This window comes from Eulemur rufifrons, chromosome 1, assembly GCF_041146395.1.
Source record: "Eulemur rufifrons isolate Redbay chromosome 1, OSU_ERuf_1, whole genome shotgun sequence".
In the NCBI taxonomy this organism is placed as follows: domain Eukaryota; kingdom Metazoa; phylum Chordata; class Mammalia; order Primates; family Lemuridae; genus Eulemur; species Eulemur rufifrons.
Window position 1 is genome coordinate 54,400,677 of NC_090983.1, and position 16,841 is coordinate 54,417,517.

At 38.7% G+C, this 16,841-nt stretch overlaps 1 protein-coding gene across 3 annotated transcripts in view; it reads right to left on the bottom strand.

Annotated features, from left to right (window-relative positions):
- Nucleotides 1-11,010: 11,010 nt before the first annotated feature.
- The window catches only part of ITGA6 (integrin subunit alpha 6), a 72,639-nt gene continuing 66,808 nt past the window's right edge, over nucleotides 11,011-16,841 (bottom strand). For all 3 annotated transcript variants that reach the window (XM_069471026.1, XM_069471017.1, XM_069471007.1), the window contains one exon: nucleotides 11,011-11,796. In XM_069471026.1, the coding sequence (XP_069327127.1) occupies nucleotides 11,635-11,796 (162 nt within the window). In that variant the 3' untranslated portion in view covers nucleotides 11,011-11,634. The remainder of the gene's footprint in view (nucleotides 11,797-16,841) is intronic.

Genomic DNA, 16,841 nt, shown 5'->3' on the forward strand with positions numbered 1-16,841 from the left:
TAAAAATAAAATCCTAAGTCCCCCCTGCCCACTGAATGGACCCCCTCTTGACCAAAGGGACCCTAGAAAACCCTTATGACTGAGTTCCCAGCCATGAAGAGAAGGGAAATTGGACACACCTCTTTATACCCTCTTCCTTTTGGAGTTTAGATACAACAACTGGCCAGCATTAATGTTAAGACAGAGACCATAATACTGACAAAACAGACTTTGTGGCGATAAGATACTAAATTATCAACAGGACCTAAGTCCATGGCAAAGCAAAGGTTATATCACACCTGCAGGCCATCGATTTGCTTAATAGATCACTTGAGTACATATATTGTGGCTTATCTCTGATTAACAGACTTCCTTATCTTAACTTATAATATTCCAAGCCTTTAGATGAAGCTTTATTTCTTTAACAAATTACAAATCTAAGAATCTTTAAACCTACCTATAACCTGTAAGCTCCCACTTCAAGATGTCCCACCTTTCTGGGCCAAAGTAATGTATGTCTTCCATATATGGATTTACAATTTTACCTGCAATTCCTGTCTCCCTAGAATGTATAAAACCAAACTGTAGGCCGGGCGCGGTGGCTCACGCCTGTAATCCTAGCACTCTGGGAGGCCGAGGTGGGCGGATCATTTGAGCTCAGGAGTTCGAGACCAGCCTGAGCAAGAGCGAGACCCCATCTCTACTAAAAATAGAAAGAAATTATATAGACAGCTAAATACATATATAGAAAAAATTAGCCGGGCATGGTGGCGCATGCCTGTAGTCCTAGCTACTCGGGAGGCTGAGGCAGGAGGATCGCTTGAGCCCAGGAGTTTGAGGTTGCTGTGAGCTAGGCTGACGCCACGGCACTCATTCTAGCCTGGGCAACAGAGTGAGACTCTGTCTCAAAAAAAAAAAAAAAAAAAAAAAAAACCAAACTGTAACCCAATCATCTTGGGACCGCTTACTCAAGACTTCTGGAATATGGCTCTCTGGGCCCACAATCACACACATTCAGCTCAGAAAAAAACCTCTTTAACTATTTTACAGAATTTGGGTTTTTTGCAGTTAACACAGAGATGGACAGAGTAGCACCAGGCTTCAGGAGTCCTAGCTGAGCAAAGTCTCAGTAGTGAGCACTTCTCTCCTTATTGCTCTTGGAAAGCACCAGGAAAGACTTTGCTTGGCAGGCTGTGGCCATGTTTCCACCCCAGGCAACTGGGAATAGTTGGAGAGGTGGTTCACACACACACTGGAAGTGCATTTTCTTATATTTCACTTATACTTACAAATTTCTACTTACTGATTTTTTAAAAATTTGCTGGTTTCATTAGTGAGATTTAATAAACACATTCAATCCATGAAATGCGATATTCTCTCAAACTTGAAGAAGAATAATTTTTTATATTTTTCTCTACTTTTACTCCCTTCATTTCCTGATTGTTTCTTTTGCTGGGAGTTCTTAATTGGGATGGAACCCTGTAACAAGACAGATTAACAAGAGAAAAACAAACAGAGGTTTATTGACATGTATTCCTCTTATACATGAGAGATAACCCAGAGAAATGAGTAAATCTTTGGAGATCTCAAAGAAGTAGCCTGACTTCAGGCTTAAATATCATGATTTCCTGAAACAGAGAAACGGTTTGGGGGAGACCCAGTTATGAGGAGATGGCCAAGAAAATCATGGTAAAGAAGAGCGAGGTTTTTTATGCAGAATTAAATGAATGCCTTCTCCGTGATTAGTTTCCAGTGATTTTAGAGTTATCTTCTTCCTGGTGCAGAGAGGGAGCAACCCTTACAAATGATTTCCTTTATAGATGTATAATTTCTCATACAAAAGAGTAACTTTTACTCTGTTTTTGGAGCTTTTCCTGTGTCTGCTGTTTTCCAATATAATTACCTCAAAATAACCCTTATGCCAAAGAGGCTTATTTAGGGTGGTATATTATGGTATCCTACAGCCATTTTTGGGAGGGGGTGTATCTTGAACCCCATCACTTTCATTTAATTTTATTTTGTAGTCAAGTAATGTACATACATATTTTCACACTTTTAGCAATTTAGAAAAAAGAAACAGAATTCACTGTGATATGAGTCTATTGGACCTATCTTGGAGAATCAAGTGGACCTTAAAAGCAATAAAAGTACTTTGAATCCAGCATTAGCTGCAAGAAAGCATCTACCTCCTCTCTATGTATTTTCTCTTTTAATTTATTAGATGTTATAGTGTTTTCTTCGGGTGGATGGCAACATCAGTCAAGGTTCAGTGTGAAGGAAATAAGAAATATTTTACCCCAAGATATGGCATTTTGATATGCTAGACTGACTGAAGAAGCCTCAGAATCTCTCTGACCCTCCCCCACACCAGCACTCCCCCCAGAATTTATCTTCCTGAGATCCAGACCCATCTAGGAGAACAACTGTTCTCTTCTTCCCCTCCCTGTAAGACCAGGAATGTGACCACACCTGAACAGACTCTTTAAGAAGATAATGTCCCATCTCTCAGACTCATTCATAAATAGTTCCAAAGAGAGCTGTTTACCAGTTAATCTTTGTTCCCATCCATCCTCCCTAGCAATCCTTTATTGCTCCTCAACAGAATTCCTCTTTTCCCCCTTCCTTAACCCACTTTGCCAGAAAGGCATGTAAACTTCTAAACCCTGCTGGAGAGTTGAATCTTCTGAGGTTTTCCGTATAAACACATTAAAATCAGTTTGTATCTTTTTCCTCCTATTAATCAATCTATCTAATGTCAGTGATTTTTCAGAGAACCTTTGTAGGGCTGAGGGACTTTGCTCCCTAGAGTTAGGCAAACTTTTGAGGGGCCAAAGGTCTTTGATCCCTACAGGTGCATAAAATGGAAAGCACTCTAGATATTGTTGGTGTGGGGGTGAGGGAAACTTCTCCTTTCCCCTGAAAATTCACTGAAAGATCAACCGGCAATTAAGGCAGATTAATAAAAGGAAGAGGTTTATTTAGCATGCACATGGGGAGAATCAGAGGATGATTACTCAATATCCCAATGGAATCCAAATATTTTTATACACGCTTTTAGAGGGGAGGGGCAGATGGGGAATATAGGTAATTTTGTTTAGGGGCAATAGATGGTTGCTAGGGAGCGGTGAATGGATACTTGGGAGAATAAATGGATGGGGAAAACAGATTGACTTGTAAATTAATCTGAGAGACAGGTATTATGTTGAAAATGATTTAGGCCAGGGCTGGTTGCATTCTTGACTTTCTTTCCTGCAATATAGTGAGATAACAGAGAGGGTAACGGAAGTCAGTTGTTCTTTTGATGGGTCTGTCTGGTTATGCAGATGGAGGAAAGCCTGTTCCAGTGTCTGCAGATCTTGAAGGGCCTTTAATTCAAAATACTCTTTATACCAAGGAGTCATACTTTGGGGTGAAATTTCCTGAGCCCCTTCACTGGCATGAAGGAATTTAATTCAGGGGGATTATATGTATACAAAATAGACTGAAGTGGTCTCTAGGCTAGGCCTCTGAGTACAATTTCTAAAGTGATAACCCCCCTGGGGAGCCCTGAGGCTTTCACTGGAAGTGGAGTTGAAGATAAATACTTGTAGCTGCAATCCAAGATAGATCAGGGAAATGGAACCAAGAGGTCATGACCTTTTAATCCTTCTCTGATGCTCAAAGCTAAAAGACACTCTACACAGAACCTTGGATCTCCACTCCATGCTTGCTAGGAGAAACAATCACTATGGGTCCACATTTCTTTGGGTTTTTTTCAGCCATCCATTTTTCTGGGAATGGGTCCACATTTCAGATCTCAAATGAAGGTATGCAATTCATAGACCCAAATTTATATGCACAACCCTAACTGCAAGGAAGTCTGGAAAAGTATTTTTAGCTTTCTGGCCCTTTCAGCTAGAAAAAGTGTAGAATAGAAGTTGAGCAAGCCAATCCACAGATATATACCACAATGGCTAAGGAGTTTTATTCATTTATCTTTGTTTTCTGGTAGGGGTACTCAGCTTGTTTGTGGTGGGAACAGGCAAGGGAAAACTGAATAGATGTTGCTTGAGAAGGGAAATGTCAAATTGCAAAAGCTTCTCTTTAAGCCAGGCTGAACCTGTTTGTTACTGAAAGTTTGGTACTTGTCCCCATGGCCAAACAAAGAATGAAGACAAGCAGTTTGAGGAAAAGGAGAGAGAAGTTTATTAATTTGCCAGCAAATGAGGAGTATGGTAGACTCACATCTTAAAGTACCATTTTCCTCCCTTTAAGCAGAAATATAGAGCTTTTAAAGGGAGTTTTCAGCTTCGGGCTATTGCTGTTTATTAGAGCATCTCTGGTGAAGACAATCTCATGATCTCTGCCAGAACAATTCTGTTAAGCCATCTCCTGTGGCACAAAGCCTTGGGCAGGGATGCAGGTTTTAATTCCCCAAAAGTGTGAGGCACTTTTAAAGAGACAGCTGGTAAAACATTTTACCCTTTTTCAGGCTGTTACCTCTGTTACATTCTCAATCTTTTTGTTTTGTTACTGATTTAGAGAAGTCACTATAACCAGATCAACACACCAGTGCTTCTGTGGGTCAGCTACTAGAACTGGCACGTTGTTTCCCATTCAGTTGTAATGCTATTCATTATTGTGGGATTTTACCTCTCATGGGGCAGGAATCTTAAAGGCATGGCCCAGATGAGTATCCTAAGACAAATGTCATCTATCCTGTTAAGACAGTGAAAACCATATATTCAGATAAAACAGACTTAAATGTACACATTTGAGGATGTAGGGGTTTAGAAGTTGTGTAGAGGCAGGCACCATGGTGTATATTCTCTGGTGGCCGAGGTTATAATCCTAGTTATTCCGTACACCGTTTTACAAATGAGGCAATTAAGGCATCAGGTATTTAAACTTGCCCAGGACACACAGTAGGAAGTGGCACAGCAGGGACTTGAATGAAGACTCCAGAGACCCTTGACACTGGAGGTATAATCTATGGATTAGGAGCACTGCAGCACCTGGAGCTTGTTAGAAATGTACACTCTCAGGCTCTATCCCAGACTGCCTAAATCACAACCCACATCTTGACAAGATTCTCAGGCAAGTTAAATTTTGAGAAAGACTTCTCTTAACCAGTCTGCTGAGACTTCCTAATCACCAGTGGCTTCCTTAGGTAAGAACCCTAGAACTTTGGTTTCATCAGCAAGTTAATGACATCTTGGAAACACAGTCCTCTGGTCTTCCTAGGGAAAAATTTATTTTGTTTTTTGCTTTTAACAGGTCTTTCAGTCCATGCATTATCATGACATGTGGGAGGCAGAAAGTTTTTAAACTCTTTCTTCCCATGACAACTCTGGTTTAACAGATATGGTGTAACTTAAGGGCCAGATGAGTTCTGCGAGCATTTCCTCTTCTGCACGATAGTAAAGGTAACAAGCAACCAAGCTGCAGCTTGCCTTCCCACAAAAGGAAACCAAAGGATCGATGGTGTGTAAAGAACTCTGAGAAAGGGTTCAAAAAAAAAAAAAAAAGATAAAAAGAATTTGCTCTTTTCTCACTCTTCTATTTAAAGGGGGAAAAAAATCGGGAAGAATCAGTACATAGCAATTTCAAGATGACTACTCGATTATCTTAACACACTAACTTTCTGTGCGTGCACTGACCCCAGCCCAAACCTGCAGTATGGTCATTGTGTTAAAAGCTGAGACCAAGTTTAACACAGTAATAAGGTCAATACTGTCATGGTTCAAAATGACCGATGTTGATAAGCACTTTAAAGTTAAGTTAGGTTCATAGTATTTTTTAGGTAGTGGAGGTACTTAGACTTGCAGATTGTAGTTACTAACCTCACCTAGTAAGTCATGGCTTAGTAGACATCAAAGAACAAGGAGACAAAATGTTCCAGTGACAATAAAAACAAACTCTGCTTTCCCAGCTCTGAAGGAAGGAAGTAGAACTAGATTTCCATGCTTCCTTCCTATTTTAGCATATTATGATTCTACATAATAAATAAGTATAAAAGTAGCTAAAATTGAATGAGCACTTCCAGATCGTTTCATTTAATCCTTACAAGGAATCAATCACATTTTACAGATGAAGACACTGGGGCACAGAGAAATCAGTAACTCACCCAAAGTTATATTCTAAGAGGTGGAGCTAAATCACACCCCAGAGCCCCACTCTTTTGCACTGCACAATTGGCTCATTTCTTAGGGCAGATGCACGTCCAGCCTCTCAGCTCCTGTTACTGGTGTGGTGGAAGTAACACAAACAGGAACAGGGCGTTTCCTTACAGTGGGCAGAGTCCTTCTGATAAAGATTCAGGCCAGGGACCTCTAAAGCAGTTCTCAACCCTGGCTGCCCTTTAGGAGTCAGCTGCAGAGCTTTAAACAGCATGAATGCCTGGGTCTCACCTGCAGAGGTCCTGATGTGGTCAGTGTGGCAAAGTCCGGGCATCAGGATTTAAAAAAAAAATGTTTCTTAGTTGATTCAAATATGTAGCCCAGGTTGAGAATGACTACTACAAATTTTCTGGGAATGGAGTTTTTCCAGGGGCAAGGTGCACTCACAGAGGATCGGGTATTGATGCCAATCATGGATATCTTAATTCAAGGTTTTTAATTCTGCCACCTATAAAAAGTGAATTCGCTTATATTTGTCAATATTAACTGTGGTTTTAGATTATAAGCTTTCTATAAGAGGTGAGAGCCAGCATTTTATTTGTATCTGTATCACTAGGGTCTAATTTAACATCCCTAGACATTTACTTCCAATTGGAACATGATTACACCACATCTCAAAGTGATAGGATCTTAACAGAACACTGACTGAAATCTATCTCAAAGTGAGAGGATCTTAACAGAACGCTAACTGAAATCTATCTACCAGTTATTGGTGAATTGAAAACTGCTAGACTTTGAGATGACAAATGCGGCACACTCTGACCTTGGAGTTTCTTGAGACTTTTGGCAGATGTTCTAGAAGGATGAATAGTGGGAAATTTTACCTGACCTCTCCTAACATGGGTCTGTTTCCATGACCCTCGCACAGGCAGCGTCACTGAGAGATGACTCGAGGGCAAGGGCAGAGAAGATTGAGGCACTTAAGCTTTGCGGACTGCTACAAAAATTGCTATCGACTCCCTCACAGCAGTGCCATCATCAACCATTACCTGGTTAGTTCTGCCCTTTGTGGCGCCTGGTCCACCCTTGCACTGGGCTGGATCATTTCCTTACTCTGGTTTGTGCTTTACAGTTCACTTGTGCTTAGAAAATTTGACCACAAATCCCCTTACAAACTTCCTCTGATGGTATAGCTCTGCAGACCTGGCCTCGGCCCCTAGTCCACAGCTCTCCTACCTTCTAACAGCTGGATGAGACATTTTGGAGCTGGCAAAACCCATTTTTTTTAAGGTACAGAAGAGAAAGAACTTAACTTGCTACTGACCATAATCAGGAACTATGGGAAGAGATGCCCACTAGCTTTGCAATAGCCATTCTTTTGAAGTCATTCTGAAGTTCATTTTCTTCACCTCTTTGAACGTCACTTTTCCTCCAGGCAATGGTCGACTCCATCCTTTGGTCTTGAGGAACTGCCTTTAATCACTCACGTTTTGCTGCCCAAGTTGATCAAACAACTCTTCCCACACCACACTTGTGTTTGCAGCCCTGAGGATGTACTTACATGGAACCCAACCACCTACAGCATTTCACTCTTTCCCCTCTGGAAAAAAGTCTCTCAATCCCAGTTTGTCTTCCCATGTTGTCCTTTTGCGGGTTAGTGTGCTAGAGAACAGTTTCTCATTAAGATGTCTGCATTTAGAGTAGAAGACTTGTTCTTATCCTTACTTCCCTGGCCTGGGTAATATAAAGCAGCCCCCACCTACATCTATCTCACATCTTAGAATATTCTCAGCCACAAGGGAATGACGTAAGTCATGATTATGCATGACCCATTGAGAGGTCTTGTGGCAAGGAATTTGCAACCAATAATAAAGCGTCAATGCTTGCAATGATTTCCTCTATGAATCCAAATACATCCAATGCTAGCCCTGTGATAACACCATCACTCACAGGCATTCTGTGTGACTCTTTGAGGAGGGCAAGGGTCCCTTGCACAGGAGTTATGACTGGATGGGCCACAGCCCTTGTCAAACCACAGTTATTGATACTCTAAATGGTGATGATGACACGATTGTTGTGATTTAATCTGGGAATATCCATAGGACCAAATATATGAACTGAGGCTAGAAAAGGTTCACAGCCACTGGCCCAAATCATTGAAAAGTGCCAAACACGTATTTCTTTGGGTAGAAAGGAGGCTAGGATTTTATATAATACCAAGTACAGTGGAAAACTATTACCTAATATATTGGACAGACAGTATTTTATTTTTAGAAGTGGAGTCTTGCTCTGCTGCCCAGACTGGAATGCAGTGGCAGGACCATAGCTCAATGCAGCCTCAAACTCCTGGGCTAAAGCGATCCTTCAATCTTAGCGTCCCAAGTAGCTGGGACTACAGGTATACACCACCACACCTGGCTAGTTTTTCCATTTTTTGTAGAGACAGGGTCTTGCTATGTTACACAGGCTGGTCTTGAATTCCTGGACTCAAGTAATCCTCCTGCCTCAGCCTCCCACATTACTGGGATTACAGGTGTAAGCCACCACACCCTGTCTAGATAATATATTCTAGATTGGAAATTTATTCAGGCCAGTGCATACTGTATTATCTGGGCACTATGTATTTAATACATGCTTTATTTCCTTATATTAAGTTGTGATAATATAGCTAAAGAAGTTTCATAAGCTGCTTGAATCTAAACAAAATGCTTTGATGAGGAAAATGTTTTTTGACTGGTTTATTCTCCCAAACCAGTACTGGTGATTAACCTGTGACACATGTCACAGCTGGACTGCTCTCATGCCAAAATGTGTTCTATGAAAGAAGCAACTTAGCCATCAGAACTTTTATTTTTGATACAGGGTCTCACTCTGTCACCCAGGCTGAAGTTCAGTGGCATCATCATAGCTCACTGCAACCTCAAACTCCTGGGTTCAAAAGATCCTCCTACCTCAGTCTCCTAAGTAGCTGGGACTACAGGCATGTGCAACTATACCCAACTGATTTTTCAATTTTTTTTTGTAGAGATGGGGTCCTCACTCTTGGCTCAGGCTGGTCTCAAACTCCTGACCTCAAGCGATCCTCTCGCCGCAGCCTCCCAAGAATGCTAGGATTATAGGTGTGAGCCGCTGCGCCCAGCCAGAACTTTTATTTTTTATGCCATGTTATCATGCTAAATAATATGCTATCCTTCGCAGGCATAATAAGCCTTTGAAGCAGATGACTCAATGCAAACAGACAACTCCAAATTTGTAGTTATCTTGAGTAAACCATCTTTAAAACCACTTTCTTTTACTAATAAAGAAGGAAAATTATTTTAAAGACTTGAGCATCAACTAGATAGCAGAACAAAAAGGAAAAAACCCTCATCATATTTACATTGCATTTCTTTGGCACTAATATCTTTGGCTGAGCTGAGATTATATGAGACAATAAAAAACACACTGAACTTTGGTTTGATGAAATAAAAAGGAAGGCAATTTGGGTTGTCATTATAAAATGCTGTGTTAACTAAGCAATGAACACTTTTGTAAAAAAATTTATTTCACACTTTTATACAAATATCCACAGGTAGGTATTTTCTGATCATGAAATAATTTTACAATGCTAGTTAGTATAAAAATGTATCAAATGCAAACAGACCAGTGACTAGACTTGAGATGACATTTTAAACAAGTTTAAACACCATAACATTCGTGTTTCTTTGTTGTTCAACACCCCCCCTCAGTCCCATCCCCTTTTCAGGGCATTTATTCTTATAACAAAGGTCCATAAACACTGTCAAAATACCAGCTCCTTAGCAACTTAAAAGCCAGAGCATTAGGCTCCAAGTTACCCAAGCAAGAAACTGAGACTTTAAACACTGTTATAGCCTGTTACAGAGAAATTTTTGTAAACAAAGTATGATTTGTAAAACTATTTTTATGAATAAAAATGCCAAGTACAACCAAAATAATGTCCTCAGTATCTTAGGGGTATGAGATTTCTGAAAAGAGAAGAAAAAAAAAAAAAAACCCCTCCAAAGCAACAATGGCACATACAACTGTATTTTGTTCCTTTAAAAGACTCAGACACTGCTTGTACTATATCCAACAAATTAGCACCTATTTGCTGTTGCTCCCCATATAACTTAACATTTTGAAGCACAGTAACTAAAAAAAATTTAGATTTTACACCTATTCAATCTCTATCGAATGTATAGAATAATATTTCTGCCCCCCTTGCCATTTTTACAATTTAAAAAAATTTAAAGGTCTTGTTAAATTAGTCCCAAAGTAATTTTGGGAATATAGACAGGGGAGGAAATGAAACAAAACACAGAACATTGACTCATTAACTGGTTCCCTATCACATTTAAAAATGTAAAAGCCGTGATGTTGGATCTGACTGGAGTCGCCGCTGTGGTAGCAGGTATTCGTTCAGTAGTCTCACACTGGATCGCTTCGGATCCACATAGGCACCCACCGTTTCTTTCAAGTCCTGAATACACAGTATTTGCAGCAGTGAGTAAACTGCCTCAATGAACAGAGCCATCTGCTCCCCAAAGTTCCTGAAAGTTATAACATGAAATTCAGAAATATCACACAGGGCTCTAAACTAAAAAATGTCTGATAAAAATTAAACATCTTACAGTTACTCATATTTCTTAAACCTTTTGGGTTGGTGGGGGTGGGGCAGGGAGGGTGTGTGTCATGAAGGAGATATTATAATTTACAAATAAGTTTAAGTTATTAAAATAACTCTCTGGTCCATTTATAAAGAATTATTCTCTTTTTGCAGTAAATGATTTAGGTCAAACCAATGACCTCACGGGTTCTAATTCTGATTGCTTAAACCAACCTGAAGGGAAAACTAGAGAATCTTTGGCCTGTTAGTCAATAACAAAATGGCTTGTTAAAAAAAAAAAAAAAAAAAAGAGAGAGAAAGAAAAAATAAATACCATATACAAGTAAGTATAACTAGCATTCAAGTCTGTGGGCCTGTGTGTTTTAGTGAAAGGGAGAATGAAACCTGGATGCATTTGGCGTGAGTAAGTATTCACACATCTAGGAAACGGAAAAAGATGGCAGGATGGCAACATCACCTTCTATTGCACATGTACTTTAAGACAGCACTACCCTGGTGGCATCGTCTTGTGACGTGGGACAGTTAACCCGAAGGATGTCTGCAGCGGCAGTGCCGAGGTTAGGACAGCCACTCTGTTAGTGCAGGTGATCTGAGGTGCCTTCCTCCAGCTACGCTATCAGGAGAATGTCGCCCGAGTGCAACTGGGCACTTGTAAGTCAGCCACACCAAAAACAAAGGCAACCCTGAAAGTTAAATTAAGGCAGTTAAAGAAAAATCCATTCCAACAATTTTAAATTTGGCTGTGCAAAACAGGAGCCTTAGGCTACGTAACAATATCCACAGTTAAAACTGTAGGTTCATAAAGTTGTGTGGTCACTCTGAAATCAATCCTCGGGTATTGAACAGGCTTTTAAATCCACTTGAATTTCTGAGTTAGGAAAAAAAAAAAGCAGTTTTGGTACTGTGAAAGCTTTTTTTTTTTTGGCCTCCCTATGAGTAGCTTTCATTTTCATTCCACTTTGTGATCCACTGTTTTTTTTCAAGGTTATCACTGTATTTTTCATCTTTGATCTCTCGCTCTTCTTTCCGGATCCTTACGGCATGGTATCGGGGAACGCTATCATCGTACCTAGAGCGTTTAAAGAATCCACACTGGAGAAGGGGAAAGAGAAACAGAAACAAGTGAATTAATCTCAAGAACGGCAAGTACACTGAATGGGAATGTCTAAGCTTTCTGTTCAGCTATGTCTACCTTTGGACTAAGGGAAAAAAGACGCCGGTTTCTTTTAAGAAAGAACTAACAGGTTGAAAAGAAGTAACAGCCAGTGGGGATCAATGGAAGAGAAGAACAGCTGTAAAACTGGAAGAAAAGTCCATTTCATCTTGTCTTAACATTTTACAACAATGTAAGCTACCCTTTTACTAACAATTTAAGAGTTTATTATGAACCCATGCTTCCGTTTTTAAAAATAATCACAAATTATATGTAAAAGGTCTAATTTCCAGATTATTAGATCATTTTAAGAATTTTTTTAAAGGTGTAAACCAAAGACTATTTCATGCCCCTCTTCCTATTAATAAAATGGAAATCAGGTCACAAATATTTTACAAATTACTGTTTGAATATGCCAGTGTTCCAATGGATGAATTTAAGAATCTTCTCTCCTCTGAGGCTCCAGTACATACACAATATCTCTCATTAGCGAGAAGGTAATTTATGTTGCCTGGATCTGCTGTTGTGTTTTCAATTAAGCTGTTTCATTAATAATCCACATAGTAACTGTGTCCTGCAATAAAATCAATCATGTACCATATAGGACTTGAGGAAAGTATCACTACACTGAATTTCAGAGCACTCCCTAATTTCTCTTTTTTTGAAAAAGAGAAAGAATGTTTACATTTAAATTGTTAATGAATATATTTTATTCATTTTAAGATATTCAATCTGATCAGAAGTATATTTTTATTGAGAATATATCTGAAAATTTTAAAATCAGATTAAATTTTTAAATGAATAAAATACATGCCTTTTTTAAAAAAAAAAAGGTATGTTTTCAACTTAAAAATGGAGCTTAGAAAGATGAGGAAGATGCTTAGAATAGTTGATTAATGTGTTTATTATGTGACATCAATAGGGATATAACATCTATATTGAATGATGCTGTATTATAAAAATGCCACGGGGCAAGATAAAATTATGTACATAGTTATCACTAAATCAACAGGCAAAATGGACCAAGAAGTTTTGTTCTAGGCCATTTTTACATGGACTCATTTATTATTCTGTGCAAAAAGGCCAAAGTACCTATCTATTACAAAATATGACTGCTGGTTGCCCCGGGTGAAGAAGGAAGGAAGGAAATTACGGGTGATATAAGTAAAATGGCAATGTTGGGATTCATGGTGACAGTGCCACGGAAAGGGATTATAGCCCATAATTCTGTCCTTTTATGCCCACATAAATGGAAAAGGGAATCACCAGTAATTCCTGTTTCCATGGATTTACAAATAAGAAAAGCAAACCATGAATTTAAAATCAACTTAGAGCCAAGGTTGAATAAAATCTCTAGGAACATGAAACATGGTCAAACTCCATTACAACATTAAAATAAAAACCATCCAGGGCATTTTTTGTATTCGAATTTTGTATATTGAAGGTTACTTTGGTAGATGATCATCTTTTGAAGTTGGCCATAAAGCCCATTATGCTGATAATCATAGTTTGCTGTAATGGTCTTTGACTTTAGGAAATATGCAGGAAATGGAAGTTGCATGCTTAGCTAGCATAAAACAATTTCTGAGCAAGAGTAAAAAGCATTCCAAGCCTTTCCCATCTCTTTATAGCAAGGAGAACAAAAAGATGACAGTGAGGAAGCCCCCTCATCAAGAGAAACACAATGTTTCCAACATGCAACAGGTTAATTAGGCAGTCAACACAAGCTTCTATCTGTGGGAAATTCCAAAATGAACAAGAAATCTGGAATGATTTCTTATGCATCTTTGAACTTCTGAGTGGGATGCTACAAACTGTATTAAACAGCACGTGGCCAAAGGGGCTACCAAGGAGGTGCAAAGCCTCCTTTTGTGTGTACAAACATTGCGATTTTCTTCATTGCTGTGGGTGATGTTTAAAAACAAGAATACAACATAACTCACCTGTAACAAAAGACTCTTTGTTGCATTTTTTTTTTTTTAAAAAAAACCGTGAGCTTTCAAGTGAAATAAATAAAATAAATCCAAGCAAGGCAAGCCAGTGTGGACATTTGGAAACATCTGTTAATGGGACACACACAGAGCAAGCTGTTGCTTTTAAAGTTAGCCACCACAACCATAGCAGGTCCCATAGCTAGCAATTAAAAAACATTGATCAATTACCAATTACAGAAGTAGATCACTACTATGCATCAGAAGTAAGCCTTTCTTTATCAGATGGCTGAGCATGGATCTCAGCCTTGTGATATGTGGCATCATAATGATCTTTCTTATTTCTCTTGAAGAAACCACACTACAAGGAAGCAAGGTATTTAGTCAATTGTACAGTTTTGTGTAAAAGAACTAAACAAAAGAATATCTCAGATTTTAACCTGTTTTCTATTGATGGCTCATTGACAAAGAGACTACTTTCAATCAACCAAAAGTGAACAGCCACTGTACTGTGTTTCACTGTGACATTCAACACATTCCGTCACCACGTGTCTCTGGTCAAGTATTTACATGGATGACACTAGTCAGCTAATTGATTTTTCTATTTGTAACAGACATCCTAAGGACAAAAAAATCATCATAAAAGGGAAAATGTATTCACATCTGATCATAGCTTTGGGTAGTTTCTACTTGCAGGAAAATATGGACTAAAAAAGAGGCAAAAGATTGACTTCTGCAGTTTATTGAGACAAAAGTTAGAAAATTCTCTAAGTTAGCACAAATCCAAATAAAATACAGATATACTATGGGTATTTTTCTGCCTTTTACAGTAAATTTTATAGAACAAATACCATCTACTTAAGGCCTTTGGATCTCTGGGGTGAATCATAATATAAATTCGAATACACCATCATGAAAGAATGATTGCTGTTATTTTCCCAAATTCTGACCCACCATATAACCCTTAAATGGCAGGTACCCATGCTCCTCAGGTTAGGTCACTCTAAATGAGTATAAAAGTATAATTCCACTTTCTACTATAATTTCCTGCATTCAATGATAGAGAACCTTTTTTATTTACTTTTATCTAGTTCACAAGGCCATGGAACTGCCTTTTGAAATATAACTTGGTCAAGTAAATCTCTCCTGGAAATTTCTGCTTACTAGTTTGGCAACTCATGAAGGCAAAAACCTAGATCTGCTTTGTACAATATGACAGCTACTAGCTTAGCTATGTGAAGCTATTCAAATTTAAATTAATTTAAATCAAATTTAAAATTCAACGCCTCAATTCCACTAGCCATACTCCAAGTGTTCGATACCTACATGTGACTAATGGCTGTCATATTGAACAGTGCACCACCAGAATGTTTCTATCATTACAGAAAATTTTATTGGGCAGCATACACTGTGACTCCCCATGTAATTTAATACACAGTGAACATATCTGGCCAACTTTCAATAATACAAGCCAGTAAATAGGGTGGGAAGAATAATGAACCAGCCCAGAGGACTTTTCTTCTTTTTCTTTTTTTTTTTTTTAACCTCCAAAATCCTGGGCAGAATCCTGATATTTAAAACAGATAAAATCAGAATTGCACTGGTTGAAGTGGGGAAACCCATCTAATAGTTTAGTTTTGCCACCTATATGGATGTATAAAACCCAATTTAAAGGCCACTGAACTAGAATCCTTTCTGACCCTTAAATCCTATGACTTTAAACATATAAAAACAATCCAGTTTAAGAAAGAGAGTATAAAATAAAAATGATTTGCATGTGGGGTTGTATAAGTTATTTGATTATTTTAGAGCCCCCTTCAGAGTCTGGATACTTTAAAAAAAAAAAAAAAAGAAAGAAAGCTCTAAAGAAGGCTGGGTACTCATGCCTGTAATGCCAGCATTCTGGGAGGCCAAGGCAGGAGGACCATTCAAGGTCAGGAGCTCAAGACCAGCCTATGCAACATAGGGAGACCATGTCTCTACAAAAAATAGAAAAATTAGCTGGGCGTCGTGGTGCACACCTGTAGTTCAGCACTTGGGAGGCTGAGGCAGGAGGCTGGAGTGAGCTATGACGACACCACTGCATTCTAGCCCAGGTGACAGAGTGAGACCCTGTCTCAAAATAAAAACAAAAACCCACAAACCAACCAACCAATGAAATAATCTAGTCCAATCCAGGTGAGGCAAACCACAGCCCCAGAGAGGTGGAATGGTTTGCTCAAGATTATATACAGCTTGGGTTTCTTAATTCTCAACCCACTGCTACATCTTACCCTCAAAGACTGCCAATAAGACCCTGCTCTAAAAAAGACTGGCTTTGTGATCTCTTCCAGAAAATGCATAATCCTCAAATATCAATCCCAAATTTAGTTTTTGATATCAGAATAATTTCAGGACGTCTCCTACATTGGCTTGCTGTGCTGGCCAGAGGAACCTACTGCCTGAACATCAGAGGTAAAACTAGCTAAAACCCCATCCCTCAAGGAGTTTGGATATGAGCAGATATTAAGCTTCAATCACACATTTGGAGGACATCAGAAAATTATCTCAGATTAGCAAAAGAAAGTTAGTTGGAAAAATAAAGTAAAAAACATATGCCCAATTTGAATGTAAGAATATCCTGAACCCTTGTCTATTAATACTCTTGGATCCAAGGAAAGGAAAAGGATAGTTTGATCTTAGGGGGTTATCGGTTCATCCAAAACCCTATGGACCAGAAGTTTTTGGGAATCCAGAATTTTTGACATTTTAGAAAAATAATATGCTGCATATCTAATGTCATTCTAATCAAAATGCTAGTATTTCTGCAGTGAAACTATTAAAGGATAAAGACTATACATAGCCTCTTTTCACATCTTGTCAGGTTTTACTTCCAAATAAATAACTGTCATTATCAACTTTCAGTTTTCAGAGGTTTTTTGAATTTGGAATTGCAGATAAGGGACTGTAGACCTCCGTTACTCTCTGGGAACAATCCAAAATCTGTAGGTTATAATCTTTGGTGACAAAAGTTTGTATCCATCTCATATACACTTTTCTTAATGCAGACTATT